Source organism: Sus scrofa, chromosome X (assembly GCF_000003025.6).
Source record: "Sus scrofa isolate TJ Tabasco breed Duroc chromosome X, Sscrofa11.1, whole genome shotgun sequence".
In the NCBI taxonomy this organism is placed as follows: Eukaryota; Metazoa; Chordata; class Mammalia; order Artiodactyla; family Suidae; genus Sus; species Sus scrofa.
In genome coordinates, this window is record NC_010461.5 from 97510326 (window position 1) to 97526846 (window position 16521).

The following is a 16521-nucleotide window of genomic DNA, read 5'->3' on the forward strand; positions in this document are numbered from 1 at the left end:
CAAGCAGAGCAGTGGCCTCCGCAGGTAACGCCATTGTGGCTCTCAGATGTGACATTTTGATAGACGAGATTCAGCTCACTCAGAAAGCCTTGGTCATTGTGTACGTATCCTCCTTGCCATCCCTCCCGGCATCCAGGGGATGCAGAATCAAAGACACAGACCCATCCTGTTTGTGTTTTCCCTGAGGACTAAGAATCCTGAGGTTGAAGTTCTTTTGTTCCTTTTCCTCTGACTTCTCCCTTTCATCTTGTTTGGCCCTAATCTCAACAGGGGGCTTCAGAGAAGGGTTAGAAATTTGGTCCAAGAAATAAACGCTAAGAGGATAAGACCCTCTTCTAGTTTGCTTGCTCTGAGTTTAAACACCGTTATTTCCCTTATCCTCCCCTCTGTTTTAAATGAGACTTCAAAGCAAAACCTCCTCTTTGCTTGGAGTAGCTATTGTATGGGCTGGTACGTTACGGGCATGGGGGGCTCTAGCTGCTTTGTGATGAGAAGAAACCTGCTGAGTCTAGAGAACATTTCTGATCTCAAGCCTCTTAAAACTGTAGCCCTAGTTCAGGAGCATATAGTTCCCCTTCCAGCAGTGTTTGTCTCCAAGTCAGAGACCACATGTTGACAGAGGCCATTTCACATATGTGCTTTAGCTCGAATTAGTGCAGTCTCGAAAAAGTTCCTGGAGTTCCCATCGTGGCTCAGCAGAAATGAATCTGACTAGTATCCACGAGGACACAGGTTCGATCCCTGACCTCGCTCAGGGGATTAAGGATCTGGGGTTGCCATGAGCTGTGGTGTAGGTCGAAGACATGGCTCGGATCCCGAGTTGCTATGGCTGTGGCATAGCTGGGAGCCTCCATATGCCGCGGGTGCGGCCCTAAAAAGACAAAATAAATAAAAGAAAATAAAGAAAAGAAAAAGTTCCTGTTTCCACCTCTCTTTTAGGGGTCTTCATTTTCTAGTTGTCATTAGGTTTACTATTAGGTTCTGTATGGCTCTTCTGTGTCTTTGAAGGGGAGAGATATTTTCACACTATCTGCTGAGTCTTGATCCTAGACGTTTGTACCTTGCGTGCAGGTGTCTCGAATGAAATCCAGTCCGGTGGTGCTGCGTTGGTAGAAGACAAGTTAGAGTGAATTTATCGGTTCTGATTCTAGAGATAAAATCAGAAGCAGCTTATAGATTCCCCAGGGAGAAGGGTGGGGAGAGTGAACGGGACCAGCAGTGGAGGGTGCGCTGTTGAGATACTCTCTAGCCTCCCGTGGATCGTGGATTGGGAGAGCTCTGCTGATGCCAGTTGCTCTCGGATTCCAACAACTCAGAACTCTGCCCCTCCATCCTCAGTGAGTGCACATCATCCCTTAAGATCGACCCACTCCCCATACCCTAGCCCCGGGGGCCACCTCTGGGGCTGCTGTGGAGACGCACCTTTGGGATGACAAGGCTATTTTGAAATGTAGAGCAGGAATGTTTGATATTTGAACCAGTTACCTAATGGCCCAGTGACCTCTTTGTCAATTGAAACGAAAAGCTTTATATTTAACCCAGTTCTTGCTGCTCAAGTAGCTGGGTGTTAAGGTGTCAGCCCTCCTTCTTCCTCCCTCTCCCTCTTTCCCTCCCCCCGCCCCACCCCCTCCCTCCTCTTCCTCGTCCCTCTTTGCTCTTTTGATAGCAGCAAAAGAGCACAATACAAGGATGTAACTGCCGGGAAAAGATAGCTATTTCCAGACAAGCCAAACATTTTATCCGGGCTGACATCTAACTGAAAGCATTTATTATTACTATTGTTTACTCCATCGCTGTGACACTGTAAAATGCTTTCTTGTGAGAAAATCTGGCCCCACTCTGATGTATAAATGCCTCCCTGAAGTATTTTCCAAAATCATTACCTAAAGTTGGTAAATAAAAGGGAGAAGAATTTGAGTATACGTCTATTTCTAGCTCTATCTATCTATCTATCTATCTATCTATCTAACTATCTATCTATAGTTTTCTCTCTCTCTCTCTCTCTCTCTCTCTCTCTCTCTCTCTCTCTCGCTGTGGGGAGAGGGAAGGGAGAGAAAGAGGAAGGAGAAGAGGGTGTGTGTGGCTGTGTGCATCTCCCGGTACCTGGATGGTGTTTGTTCTAGAGATGTGTACACAGTCGTGGTCGTGTCACATAGTGGAGAAGGAGGATGGGCTTGGGGGTCAGATGTGACTTCACATCCCAAGCCCTGCGGCTTACTAGCTAGCGGTGTGACCTTGGCAAGCTAATTTGTCTGCGTTTTAATTGCCTCAATAGAAAAATGGAGCTAATCCTAATTATGGCCTATTACTGTATAAAGATAATGTATATGAAAAACAATACTGCACGTGGAGCTCCCACCATGGCGCAGTGGTTAACGAATTTGACTAGGAACCATGAGGTTGTGGGTTCAATCCCTGGCCCTGCTCAGTGGGGTAAGGATCCGGTGTTGCCCTGAGCTCTGGTGTAGGTTGCAGATGCAGCTCGGATCCCGCGTTGCTGTGGCTCTAGTGTAGGCTGGCGGCTACAGCTCCAATTCGACCCCTAGCCTGGGAACCTCCATATGCCACATGAGCAGCCCTAGAAAAGACAAAAAGACTAAAAAAAAAAAAAATTAAAGAAAAAAAAAAATATTGCACAATCCAGCCAGCAAGAGAAATATATTCCATCTTTTCCCAGTCACTTTACTTGGTCAACCTGAGTGGATTGAATATTGCAAGATTATATATTTTAAGCATCTGAACCTTGAATTATTTTAAAGCAATAATTATGCTGCATCTGTGGCAGCATCCCTGTTTGTGGGATTTTTTTTTTTTTTTTACTTTTTAGGGCCACACCTGCAACATACAGAAGTTCCCAGGCTAGGGGCCTAATTGGAGCTGCAGCCACCAGCCTACACCACAGCCACAGCAACGCCAGATCCGAGCCAAGTCTGTGACCTACACCATAGCTCATGGCAATGCCAGATCCTCAACCCACTGAGCGAGGTCAGGGATCAAACCTGCATCCTCATGGACCCTAATTGGGTTTGTTAACTGCTGAGCCATGAAGGGAACTCCTGATCAGGGGCTTCTTAATCATAGCTCTTGTTGCTAAGAGTTGCTGTATCCTCTTGTGTCTGTCTCATTCATCTGTTCATTAAATGTGAGTATTTATTGCAATCAGTTGGTCAGCTAGATCATTATTATTTGCATGTGGAGTAACATTCTTAAATGAACAAAATGCCAAACTTAAAAATTCTCGGGAAAAGTCGTTTTGGAGATAACCGATTCATCAATCAGTCTTCATCATTCATGTCATCAAATAATGTATAAAAAGCATCCAAATTCATAGGTCTCAAATGACTGAGCAAATGAGTCTGGTTTGGCTGCTTCTGGTAGTTAGATCCCAGCAGTGGTTCCCCAAATCAGCCTGCAAATCACAATTTTGAAAAACATTTCAAATTATGAAATATACACTGTGGAAAAATACGCAAAGATATGAATGTATTCTCTTAACAAAATATTGTAAAATAGGTACTCGTGACACCTGTCTCAGCCCAAGAAATAAAGCATTGCTGCCCAGGAGTTCCCGTTGTGGCTCAGCAAAAACAAATCCAACTAGTATCCATGAGGACACGGGTTCGATCCCTGGCCTCACTCAGTGGGTTGGGGATCTGGTGTTGCTGTGAGCTGCAGTGTAGGTCATAGACACGGCTTGGATCCTGCATTGCCTTGGCTGTGGCATAGGCCGGCAGCTGCAGCTCCGATTAGACCCCTAGCCTGGGACCTTCCATATGCTGCAGGTGTGGTTCTAAAAAACCAAAAAACAAAACAAAACAAAATAAAAAAAACAACAAAAAAACCCAAAACTATTGTCGCCCATCTGCCACTTCCACGACTCCCTCCCCCACAGCCCCTGAAACCACTACCTTTGAGCTTCATGTCTTCTTTTTTAAAAATAGTCTTACCACCCATGTATGTATGTCATAACAGTATAATTTCAGTTTCCCTATACTTTTTTGTGCTTTTTAGGGCTACACCTGAGGCATACGGAAGTTCCCAGGCTAGGAGTCTAATTGGAGCTCTAGCTGCCGGCCGACTCCACAGCCACAGCAACATAGGATCCCAGCTGCGTCTTCGACCTATACCACAGCTCACAGCAATGCTGGATCCCTAATCCACTGAGTGTGGCCGGGGGTCCAACCCACGTCCTCACGGACCCTAGTCGGGTTCGTTTCTGCTGCGCCACAACTGGAACTCCCGATTTTTAAAAAACAAACATATATACATTAAATTATCCAGAATGTATTCTCTTGTGATTTCTTATCCTCAGGATTAAGATTTATCCATATTATTGCCTGCAGGTGAAGTTGGGTCGTTTTCATTAGTGTACAGTGTCCCGTGGTATGAATCAACCCAAACCAGTTGTATTATAGATGGATATTTGGGTTGTTTCTAGTTTAGGGCTATTATGGACAACGTTACTGTTCTTATGTCTGCTGCTACATATATAACTCTCTGCCCCATTTTCGATTGGGTTCTCTCTCTTTTTCTTACTGACTTATAGGAGTTTCTCTGTATGTTCTACATACAAGTCCTGGGTTGGTCACGTGTGTTGCAGATACCTTCTCCCACTCTGTGGCTTGCCTTTTTGCTCTCTTAATGACATCGTTTGATGCAGTAACAAATTCTTAAGTTTAATGCAGTAAAAATGATCAATCCTTTCATTTACAGTTATCGGGCTTTTTTTTTTTTTTTTTTTTTGCGTGTGTCTTCATTAGGAAATCTCTTCTTAAAGTTCCCACTGCCGAGGCTGGGGTTGCTGTGGGACGTTCGGGTTCTATCCCCAGCCCAGGGCAATAGGTTAAGGGATTTGGTATTGCCACAGCTGTGGCATAGGTCGCAGTTGCAGCTCAGATTCAATCCCTGGCCTGGGAACTACTTCCATATGCCACTAGTGTCGCCATAAAATTAAAAAAAAAAAAGAAATTTTTTTTCTCCCTTGAAGTAAAAAAGATATTCTATCTTATGTTCTAAAAGCTTTACTGTTTGCCTTTCATATTTATTTTTACAGCCCATGTGGAATTGGGTTTTGCATATGATGTGAGAGACAGTTCGACTTCTTTGCCTGGTATGGATAGTCAACTACAGCAAAGAGCATTTATTGAGAGTGGTATTTACATATTGAGAATCCTCCCTCCGCATGTGTCCTAAATGAAGAATCTGGGTCTCTGTCTATTTCTGGGCTTTCTATTCTATTCCACAGATCTATTTGTCCTTGTGCTAGTCCTACACTGTTTTAATCACTACTGCTTTATAATAAGTTCTGATGTCTGGTAGAGCGAGTCCTCCCACACTGCTGCTTTTCAAAAGTGGTTCAGCTCTTCTTGGCCCTTTGCCTTGCCTTATAAAGTTTAGAAATCAACTTGCCAAGTTCCGCAAAAACAAACAAACATGTGAAATGACCCATCGGGTTTTGTTTTTTTTTTTTAAGTGGGACTTAGTTAGGTCTTCTGTACTTTCTTTCAATGAAATATTTACAGTTTTTTCCAATGGAGGTCTCATAAACTTTTGTTAGATTTATTCTTGGGCTCTTGATTTTTAAAAGCAATTGTAAATGTCACATTTACATTTCTTTTTTTTTTTGTCTTTTTTTGGGGGCTGCACCCGCATATGGAGGTTCCCAGGCTAGGGGTCTAATCAGAGCTGTAGCCACCAGCCTACACCACAGCCACAGCAACGCCAGATCCAAGCCGCGTCTGTGACCTACACCACAGCTCACAGCAACGCTGGATCCTTAGCCCACTGAGCGAGGCCAGGGATCAAACCGTCATCCCCATGGACACTAGTCAGATTCGTTCCCAGTGAACCACGGTGGGAACTCCTGTAAATGTCACATTTAAAAGATGTATCCTCTCATGCTTGTCATGGGTATATAGAACTACACTTGTGTGTGTGTTTATCTAGTTTCCTTGCTAATTCTATCCTTATTAATTTGGATAATCATTCTATAGATTATTTTAGATTTTTCTTAGTTCATCATCATACCATTTGTGAATAATGATAGATCTGATTTTTTATTCTTTTCAGTTCTCATGCTTTTATTTATCTATTTTTTTCTTATCTTAGTACCTGGTTAGGACTGCCATCAAAGGGGTTTTTTATTTTTATTTTATTTTATTTTTTATTTTTGTCTTTTTGCCTTTTCTAGGGCTGCTTCCGTGGCATATGGAGGTTCCCAGGCTAGGGGTCGAGTCGGAGCTGTAGCCACCGGCCTACACCACAGCCACAGCAACTCGGGATCCGAGCCGCGTCTGCGACCTATACCACAGCTCACAGCAAGGCCGGATCCTTAACCCACTGAGCAAGACCAGGGATCGAACCCACAACCTCATGGTTCCTAGTCAGATTCGTTAACCCCTGCGCCACGACAGGAACTCCTCAAGGGGGTTTTTTAAAAAGTAATTTTACTTTGTGGCCAATTTAGTAACTAAAATTTATTAATTCAATTAAGCACGTTAACTACATTTTCAATAGGTTGATAGTATTCAAAAAGTAAAACAAAAAAATTATTCGAAAATAAATATATGGAAAACCTCTCTCCTAGTCCAGACATTTATTGGCTTGTTAAACATATCAAATCTCTGCTCCTCTACTTGACCTCCTGAACGCTCAACTTTATCCAGCGAGACCTCACCATGTCTGCGTTTTTAAAGCCCTACCAGGGACTCTGGTAATTAGGTTTGGAGGCCGATAAAGAAGATTCGCCTACACAGCGTAGGACTTTGTAATACAGTGATTCTCAACTCCGGCTGCACAGTAAAACCAGCTCAGGTGTTTTTTACAAAAACCCTGTTGCTTGGCCCTTACCCTGGACCAACTGATCTGAATCTCTGTAGGTGAGGTCCTGAGCTTCTGTAGGTTTTTAAAGCTCCCCGGGTGATGGGGGTGGTGGTGTGAGGAGGAGCAGGAGGGAGAACAAGGAGACATTTGGGGGTGACAAGTATGTTTACTGTCTGGATTGTGGAGATAGTTTCATGGGTGTGTACACGTGTCGAAATTTATCATGTTGTACATTTTAAATATGCACAGTTTATTGTATGTCAATCATACATCGGTTAAGCTATTTAAAGAAAAAACAACCCACGTGGGTCTCCTGCACAGCAGTGGTTGAGAATCATTGTTCTAATAGAAAGGGCACAGGGCTGGAAGGGGAAGTTGGAAAGACTTTCATCTGCCAGAAGTTGGCTGTGTACTCTTAGATCAGTGACTTCATCGTCTTTGAACCTTGGTTTCATTCTTGTTGGTGGGTGCGATTTTTTCTCAAGTACTTTTCAGCTCTCGCATTTTGATTCTTCTGCTCAGCCTGGCTGCCTGGGCCAGCCTGCTGTTGCACCTCCTGGCCACACGAGGGGGCTCTGAAGCCTGCAGCCTCTTCCTCTCAACTGAACACTCTTGTGAGGTCAAAATAGGCTGGTCAGGCGTCTTTCCCTTCTTTCTGTCCTCTTGGTGAGTGCGAGCTCCAGTTCTGAAGCATCATCTTTAGCTGCCCCCATCCAGTGGTCCTGCTGCAGGTGAGCCTTTCTTTAAGCAAAATAAATCCATGAATCTTTGAATGTACAGAACAGCTTTTAAAAAGATCCTCAGATTGCTTTGAAGAAAAAAATAGCCAGCTCCTGCAAAGCAATTAAAATAGGATCTAATTAAAGTATGTGTATGCATACTCATGTATATATGTGTGTGTCTGTCTATCAGTAAGCCCATTCATAATATTATTCTTCTACTGCCCGTAGGAGAATAATCCATCCATATACAAGGCAGTTATATGTTTTTTACAGGTGCAAGGTGGAGATCCTTCAGGCTGTAAGCATTGCATAAGTGAAAAATTGAATAAGTCTAACCTTTTTCCATTATAATATGATATAAAGGGCTTAAATGTGGGAGTGTGTGTGTTTATCTGCCTGTATGTTGGTTTATCTGTGTGTTTACAGATATTCAAGTGAACAGGTTGGTAGATATTTTAGAATGGAATCTATTCAGACACTCTGGTCATTCATCTCTCTTTTTCTGGGACCTGATAGGGAAAAAAAATCTGGATGCCCTGGAAGAAACTGACTAGAACTAATGTTACAAAATGATCTGGCTTATGTCCTAAATTTTAATGAATGCACTATTTTAAATCCAGATCAGAAAAAAAAGCAAATGCAGAGATTTAAAAGAAAAGGGGGAAATACCCCCTGCTATCCCCCACACATAGAATTTCCCCAATAATGCTATAAAACCTTAACGTTGTATAGCTTTGTCTTTTATGTTTGGTCTGATTGCAGTTTTCTTCCATTTTTATTCCTAAATTTCAGATTATTCTATGAGCCAGTCACAACACCTTGTGGACACACTTTTTGCTTAAAATGCCTTGAAAGATGCCTAGATCACAATGCGAAGTGCCCACTGTGCAAAGATGGTCTTTCACAGGTAAAACGTTCTTTCTTTCTTGATTGGGTTAGCTTATTTGGAACTGGGTACAAAGACCGTATCCTATTGGATACCAAACCACTGCACTGTGCTAGGGCAAAACACCCCCCTCTAACCATCTATTTCTCCTGCCTTGGAGCCACCCCTCCCCTCTCCACAAAGTCCTCCAGGGAAATGAGGCAACATCTAGCTTTTTATGAATGGTCAGTAGTGAAATTAATTTGTGCTGGAAACAAAAATATCAAAATGATGATAGACATGAATCCTGGTTCTAATCCCATCATGGCACCTGATTCACTGTCATGGTGGGTGAATCTTTTCTCTCTGGGCTTGGACTCGATGAGCTCACATGTCCCTTTTCATCAACGTTTATCCCATGGTTTGAAGAGATTACTCCCAGATCCCCAGAGAAAACCTTACAGACCTTCATTGTGGTCCTTCTCCCACTCCTCAGCTGCCTCTGTCCTTATTAGCAGATATTTGGCTGCTTGAAAATCTCTGGGGCCATCAGGCCCTCTGAAATGAATCACACAAACTGCCATCTTTGTTTTTCAAGGGGGCCGAATGTCATTTTCTATAGCACCAGGAGATCCGGGAAGCCATCTTGTCCCCCCCCCCCCCCGCCAAGTCCGGGGGACTTGTGTGCCATATGTTACCATCAGTATTCATGTTCCTTGGCCCCTGTCATCCCTGAGGGGAGATTGGAGACAATGTAGGACTATCTCTAGGTGTATGTGAATCCAGAGAAGTCACATGTTGAGCTTTCCCAACATTTAAACTAAGGGAAGGAAGTGAAGTAATCACCCAGGATAGCTCTGGTGGGGAGGGGGGAAATATGGGGCTGGTGGGAGAGGGTCAATGTCATGTCTGGCCTAAGTCAAGAGGTGGCATTTGCTGTCCTGCCTGTAGGTGGGAAGCCCATGGTCCTTATGTTTAAATAATACATGCGTGTTGTCCTTAACAGTAAACATTCAGATGAGCAGAAAGAAGGAAAATCTACCGTTCAAATGTTCCGTATGTGCCTTTCCTGGGTTTTTGTTTTAGCCTCAGCAGAGGAGTCACCTCCTTCTTGGATAGGCTACGTCCTGCGTCATGGCTCTTCCCCAAAGACTGGGACTGGGCAAAGCAGCTGATTTCTCTGCAACCAGGCACTGGCACTGGCTGAGAAGGGACCCTGGAGGCAGAGGCTGAGGAGTCCTGGACGTAGGGGCTAGAAGATGTTACCATCTATCTCTATGTATTCACTCAGGGTCACACTTGCAACATTTTCCAGAAAGATGAATATCTTATTCCAGTCGTGTTTACTGCGGACGAGACAGACGTAGCCCATACCAGGAAAGGAAAAAGATGTCTGAAGCCTGCAGCGTTATACTCAGCAGCTCCCCCTGCTGGGCCTGTGTGGGTAGTTTCCATAGCCAGCAATTCTCTGCAGATGTTTTCTTTCCCATTGTCTGGTTCACAGTTAAACACCCACGCTCTACAGATCCCCGGCTATGCACGGGGTAGGGGTGTTTGAGAGGAAGTAATGATGACAGCCGAGCCCGAGTTAGGCTCTGAAATAAGGGTTTATAACACAATTTCAGTGATACGTAGATGGTATAATTTTTAAAAATGGTCAAATAAAACTACCATTATTTAACTTAAAAAAAAAAAAAAAACCCGAAGTTATAGGAGAAAAAACATATATATAGGCTTGAAATATCCAGAAGCTAAGCATTGGGGTGAATGGGGTGGGAGTGCGCCAGGGCAGGAAAGGATCAGTTACTGAAAATTCTTTTTAGTTCCCTAAACCTCTTTTCACCACAGACTTTCAGCATATTCCAGCAGAGACCATTTCTTGGCACTTGTAAACACAATAATCAGAAAAAGGAAAGGGGAGTTCCCGTCGTGGCACAGTGGTTAACGAATCTGACTAGGAACCATGAGGTTGCGGGTTCGGTCCCTGCCCTTGCTCAGTGGGTTAACGATCCGGCGTTGCCGTGAGCTGTGGTGTAGGTTGCAGACGCGGCTTGGATCCCGCGTTGCAGTGGCTCTGGCGTAGGCCGGTGGCTACAGCTCCGATTCAACCCCTAGCCTGGGAACCTCCATATGCCGGGGGAGCGGCCCAAGAAATAGCAACAACAGCAACAACAACAACAGCAGACAAAAAGACAAAAGACAAAAAAAAAAAAAAAAAAAAAAGAAAAAGGAAAGGAAAGTATTTGCCCCCTTTTTTGACAAGAACATGATCTCAATCAATTTCAGTGTTTTAGAAAAGTTATGAGATTTTAAAAACTTCAATGCAGGTCTTTTTCCTTGTTAAAATTGTTTTCTAATTATAAACGTAATTCATTGCATGTGTTTTTATTGTATTTTATTTTTATTTATTTATTTTTTGCCTTTTGGGGCCACACCCGAGGCATATGGAGGTTCCTAGCCCAGGGGTCCAGTCAGAGCTACAGCTGCCGGCCTACACTATAGCCACAGCCATGCAGCATCCGAACTGAGTCTGCAACCTACACCACAGCTCACGGCAATGCCAGATCCCTAACCCACTGAGTGACGCCAGGGATCAAACACGCAACCCCATGGTCACTAGTCAGACTCGTTTCCTCTGTGCCACAACGGGAACTCCTGCATGTTTTTTTTAAAAAAAAAAAAAAACAACAAAAAAAACCCCACTAAACTCTAACCTCCAGAGAATACTTACGACAGTATCAGCTGCCAACATGTGCGTCCAAATTACTCCAGTATGTGTGTCATTTAAGTCTTCAGTTTCCATCAGGAGTGCTCTATGTGTTTCTAATCACTGCATAATATCTAATTGCCCTGTTCCCCTTATAGTGCTTGGCATCAAGGAAATACAGCAAAAATGTCATAATGGAAGAGCTAATAGCTAAATTCCTTCCGGAAGAACTCAAAGAACGAAGGAGGCTTTATGAAGAGGAAATGGAAGAACTTTCTAAGTATGCATATGCACATTTTTCTTCTGTCACTCAGAGCTGCTCCCAGAACTGCAAGTGCCCATTTCTTCCTAGCCCCTAATTTAGTAATACTACGTTGGTAGCCTGAAACTGGCCATAGGGAGAATATTTACCCATGGAAGTTGGCAAATGCTCCAAACCAGGCCTTTCCCTGCACCAGAAAGCCAGCTGCTCATTTACCAGCACACCACGGAAGAAACCTAAGCCGAACCACTGAGCAGGTCACATCCTGACACTAATAACTGGGTGTCATGGACAGGAGTAAAGGGGAATAACCTAATCAGGGGAACTTACGAAGGACAGTTGACCCTTAAATAAAATGGGTTTGAACTGCACGGTTCCACTTATATGTGGATTTTTTTTAATAGTAAATGCCATAGTACTGCATGGTTCGATCTGTGGTTGGTTGAATCCATGGATGCAGAACCGTGGATACAGATGAGCTGTGGATGCAGAGGGCTGACTGTAAGTCATAGGCTGATTTTCAGCTATGTGGCGGGTCGGCACCCCTACCCACCCCCACCCCCCCGCATCGTTTAAGGGTCAACTGTATGCAGAAGGCTGTTTTCTTCAGATACATAAGGAGGATCTGTGAGGTTAAGAACTTTGAGGTCAACCAGATCTGGGCTTGATGGAGTTTTTCCACAAAGTGAGTAGACTTCATGACCCTAGGCGAGTCACTTAACCTCTCTGGGCCTCAGTTTCCTCATCTGTAGTTTGGGGATAATAATAGTTCTTACCTCATGGACTTGTCATGAAGATCAAATGAGCTAGTGCATGGTTGGCACCTAAGAAAAGGAGTCATAAGAATGCTGCTTGTTACTATTCTTCCTCTTCCATCACAGGTATTGTGAGAGGCACAGGGTAGGGGTGGAGATGGAAGTGGGGCTCCAACCCCCCCCCATCTGGCCCGAAGAACAGCTCTCTTAGCAGAAGAAGCAGGAGGAAATCAGTAGTTTCCGCCTCTTACACTGCTGCCCTCCCATCTCCCCATCCCCTTGGAATTCTCACAGCATTCTGGGGGCGAAGTTCCCGACGGCAAAAGCTGTTCTGGTTCTATGCGTACCCTGTAGAGCACATTTCTATGCTGCTGCCAGTTTGTGCCTCTCACTATGAATAACATGTTTTCCCGGGGAGCCAGAAATGAAATCCTTCTTTTCTCATTGACATATTAGATCGACTCAAGGCATCTTTATCTTTACTTCTGATTAAGTTCCCCTTGAGTCTCTCCAACCCTTTTCTCAAATATCATTTAATGTCTTATTAACAAACACTGAAATATACAGGGAAGTTTCTCTTTAAAGGAATCCTGAACTTAATCTTTTTGAGATTTGGCCAGATGATCTTCAGCTATTGATAGGCTTAGGCTCAGATGTCCCTGTATTAGATTTACTAGACAAATGACACAGCAGTGGCGCAGGAAGAGCTGGCCTGGTTGGTGGTTCCCCATCAGGCTGTGTGTCTGAATCTTCATGAGCACATGCTGAGAGGCAGACTCTTAGGTCTCGGTTCCAGGGCTTCTGCACCAGTGTCCTGGGGGTGCAGGGGCCTGGTTATCTGTATTTAAGGGCCTCCAGTGACTGCAATGCAGAGGAGTGTTTGAGCATCACATGGCCAGGTTACTCTTGCCTCCTCCTCCCATCTGGGCCTGCCGTGCAAGATCCTCTGAGGGCTTTGCAAATGTGAGATGCTCACAGGGACCTTGCCAAGATTTTCCCATCGTCCCTCTGGAGAGCTGGTTCACTTTTACCAGCAGTACCCTTCCCCATACTGCCAAGAGGACAACCTGGAGAGATTGTCTGGAGGGGAGAGAATGAAAGAAAGAAAGAAAAATACGAGGTGTAACTATCACTGATGACGTTGAGGTACTTGAGAACGTCTTTGGCCAAATCAGCATGTGTAGGATGTCAGTTTTAATCTTAGCCCTTAAGCTAGTCTGTGCCCCAGATCATGGGACTTAGCCCACGGCATCAGTTGCACATTAGCATTTTTTATCAGCCATCAACACTTGACATCTCCTGGCCTTCCTGTGGGGGAACCACGTGGTGACATTGCCCAGCCTTTCTGGGTTCTGCTCGAGCGCTGTGAGATCCCTGTCGTTTGCTCTTCCTGACAGCTTAAATAAGAACGTGCCTATTTTCGTGTGTACCATGGCCTATCCCACGGTTCCTTGTCCCCTGCACATCTTTGAGCCTTGTTACCGTCTGATGATTCGTAGATGCATCGAGACAGGCACGAGGCAGTTTGGCATGTGCCTTGGAGATCCCGTCAAAGGGTAAGTAAGGAGCTGTGAGAGTAAAGGGAGGTTGTGTAGTAAGGGTTTTTTGTTTTACTTTGAGGCTGTCCTGGGGGCACTTGCAAACATCAGGGCCCCTCTGGCTCCCAGTTTACTGTGTGAGAGGCTGCCTGTTTGAAGGAACTTCAGAATCAACCTTTCGTTAAACAGGCATGTGCCTATAAAATTTGTTTTAGGAGAGTGTGGGTTATGGAGCCACACTGCCTGGATTCACATTCTGGCTCTAGCCTTGGAGCAGGTTTGCCTTTGGGCAAGTGACTTAACCTTTTGGAGACTCAATTTCCTTATCTGTCCAGTGGGTACAATAATAGTACCTGCCTCGGGAGTTCCCACCGTGGTGCAGTGGAAATGAATCCGATTAGAAACCACGAGGTTGCGGGTTTGATCCCTGGTCTCACTCAGTGGCTTAAGGATCCGGCGTCGCTGTGAGCTGTGGTGTAGGTTGAAGATGCGGCTCGGATCTGGCATTGCTGTGGCTCTGGTGTAGGCTGGCAGCTATAGCTCCAATTCAACCCCTAGCCTGGGAACCTCCACATGCCATGGGAGCGGCCCTAAAAAGCCAAAAAAAAAAAAAAATTTACTTTCTTGACTCTATTCCCAATGAACAGGTTTGCGGAATATGGCTGCATCCTAGAGATCAGAAATGTTCAGTTTTTTGCCGATGGCCGCTCCGTGGTCGACAGCATAGGCAAGAGGCGCTTCAAGGTCCTCCATCAGGGCCAGCGGGATGGTTACAACACAGCTGACATCGAATACATTGAGGACCAAAAGGTGAGGGTGGCCGGTGCCAAGAACCCCAAAGCCAGGCTATCCCTGTAGTTTGGTAGACAAAGATGATTGCAGAAGGATTTCTCGGCACCAGTGGAAGCCCTGGGATGTCTCTTCCAACTGCTGCAGCAGCGTTGAATGCTGCCAGGTTGCCGTTTGACTGTGGAACGGCAGAGAGCCAGCCCAGTGTCCAGGCTTTCCCTGCTTAGTTGCCGAGTGGTATTCATACATAAACAATGCCAAGCCACACCAACCCCGGGGCCCGTTCGGCCTTGGAGTTAGGTCTCGGCCAGGGATACCAAGATCCCTGTGTGTGAGCAGAGCTACATATGTGTATTTTATTTTTCGACTGACTTCTTCTCATTTAAAACCTTTTTTCTTTTGAGATCATTGTAGATTCACATGCACATTGGTGTTTTTAAACATGCAACTTGGCCAAGAGCCCTTGCCAATAATCTATCATCCCGTAAGATGGCAAGATGACATATCCAGTTAAGACTTAGTTTTCTGGACTAACGGGTAGAAGAGGATGTAAATAATCTCATCATCGTTGGTATTGACATTCACCGGATAGTACAAGATTAACAAATGTTTGATCAACGAATAAGTATATTTGACTTGGAAGATAGAGTCACACACTCAGACACAGACACATTCGTGTCCCTCTTCCCGGAGAGCAATGGGCAGGCAGATGTAAAAAATGAAAAAGACAGAGGCATGAAGCAGTACAACCTAGTTTAACAGCACGCCTCCACTCAGGCCAGTTGGCGTTGCCGGTTTTCTGCCTGTCTGTGGTTTCAGCTCATTTGTCCAGCTGGACCTTTCTCCGTCCTCCACCCTCATCAGCCTTTACACACAGTCCATCATCTGGCGGCCTTTCCCACACCACAAAGGAGAAAGCCAGAGGGGTGAGCTTTCCCACAGGGTGACAGGATGGATACCCAAAGAGCCGAGTGTCAGAAGGGGCTCGAGTCGCGGCAGAGAAGGTACGGGAGGCTTCACTTCGGCTTTGATACTTTCAGGTGCAAGGAGAGGATTGTGCTGAGCTCATGGGATTGCATAACTGCGTCTATGAGCAAGCATCGTCGTGGTTTCATTCGCTCAAGTCATCTCTGAAGAATCGGATCCTCAATCATTTCGGTCCAATGCCAGAGAAAGATGCTGATCCCCAGGTATATAAAAATGTCTCTTTGTCATCGGTCCCTCCCCCAGATGAGAGAACCTAGGGTCTGTGACTAGATGGGTGTGTAGTTTCCATCCAGCAAACCAAGTGTAGAGAGGAGGATGGATCCCCAGTGGTCTTGTTTGGCCGGGCACTGGGCACCAGGAGGCTCCCCAGTCAGAATGGGAGTAACTGAAGAAAAGCAGTAGGAACTTGGATCTAAGACAGGTCTCGAGGGACAAGCCAGGTGAGAGAATGGGGGCGCAGGCACCATCAACAGAAGAGCTTTTAATGGGAGTCTGATTCCCGCCATGCTGGTGTGTTGGGGTGACAAGATTCACAGAAGGCCAGGCTTAAGAGCAGGGTACTCAAGGAGCAGAGACCAAAGGCTGCCACATCCGGGGGCCTTCATGACTCTCTGCCCCACTGCTGCAGGAGCGAGGCACTGGGGCCAGCCACCTTACAGGATTCCAACTGCAGGAGCACAGAAACTTTTCACTGCCAGGTCCCTCCATGCTCGGCCCTGCAGGGCCAGACCCTCATCATTGTCCTCATTAGGAGCGAGCCTTTTTTTTTCTGAGAACACTGGCCCAATCCTTCAATTTACCCTGGGCTGAGTTATACTGGAAAACAGTCCCTTAGTTCTACTTGATCAGTCTCTTTCCGGGGGTGGAGGGGACACAGATCCTCTCGAGAGACAGATCAAGCTGCAGATGGGAAGCCTTCCGGGAAAGGGGAGATGGTTAAGTTTCGTCAGGCTTTGCTTGCCTGGTGTACATCCAGGAACACTCTCTCTCTGGGACAAGGCTGGAGGTGTCCTAGTCAAATATCTTCCCACCATCACCTTTTCCACATTCTGAGCCAGCTCTCCTACATAATCA

General features: G+C 45.3%; 1 protein-coding gene across 6 annotated transcripts in view; it reads left to right on the forward strand.

The window, feature by feature from the left end:
• Positions 1 to 16521, forward strand: part of LONRF3 (LON peptidase N-terminal domain and ring finger 3) — a 53509-nt gene that overhangs the window by 16021 nt on the left and 20967 nt on the right. For all 6 annotated transcript variants that reach the window (XM_013986381.2, XM_013986385.2, XM_013986386.1 and 3 more), the window contains 5 exons: positions 8337 to 8451; positions 11275 to 11396; positions 13531 to 13689; positions 14319 to 14481; positions 15501 to 15650. In XM_013986381.2, the coding sequence (XP_013841835.1) occupies positions 8337 to 8451; positions 11275 to 11396; positions 13531 to 13689; positions 14319 to 14481; positions 15501 to 15650 (709 nt within the window). The remainder of the gene's footprint in view (positions 1 to 8336; positions 8452 to 11274; positions 11397 to 13530; positions 13690 to 14318; positions 14482 to 15500; positions 15651 to 16521) is intronic.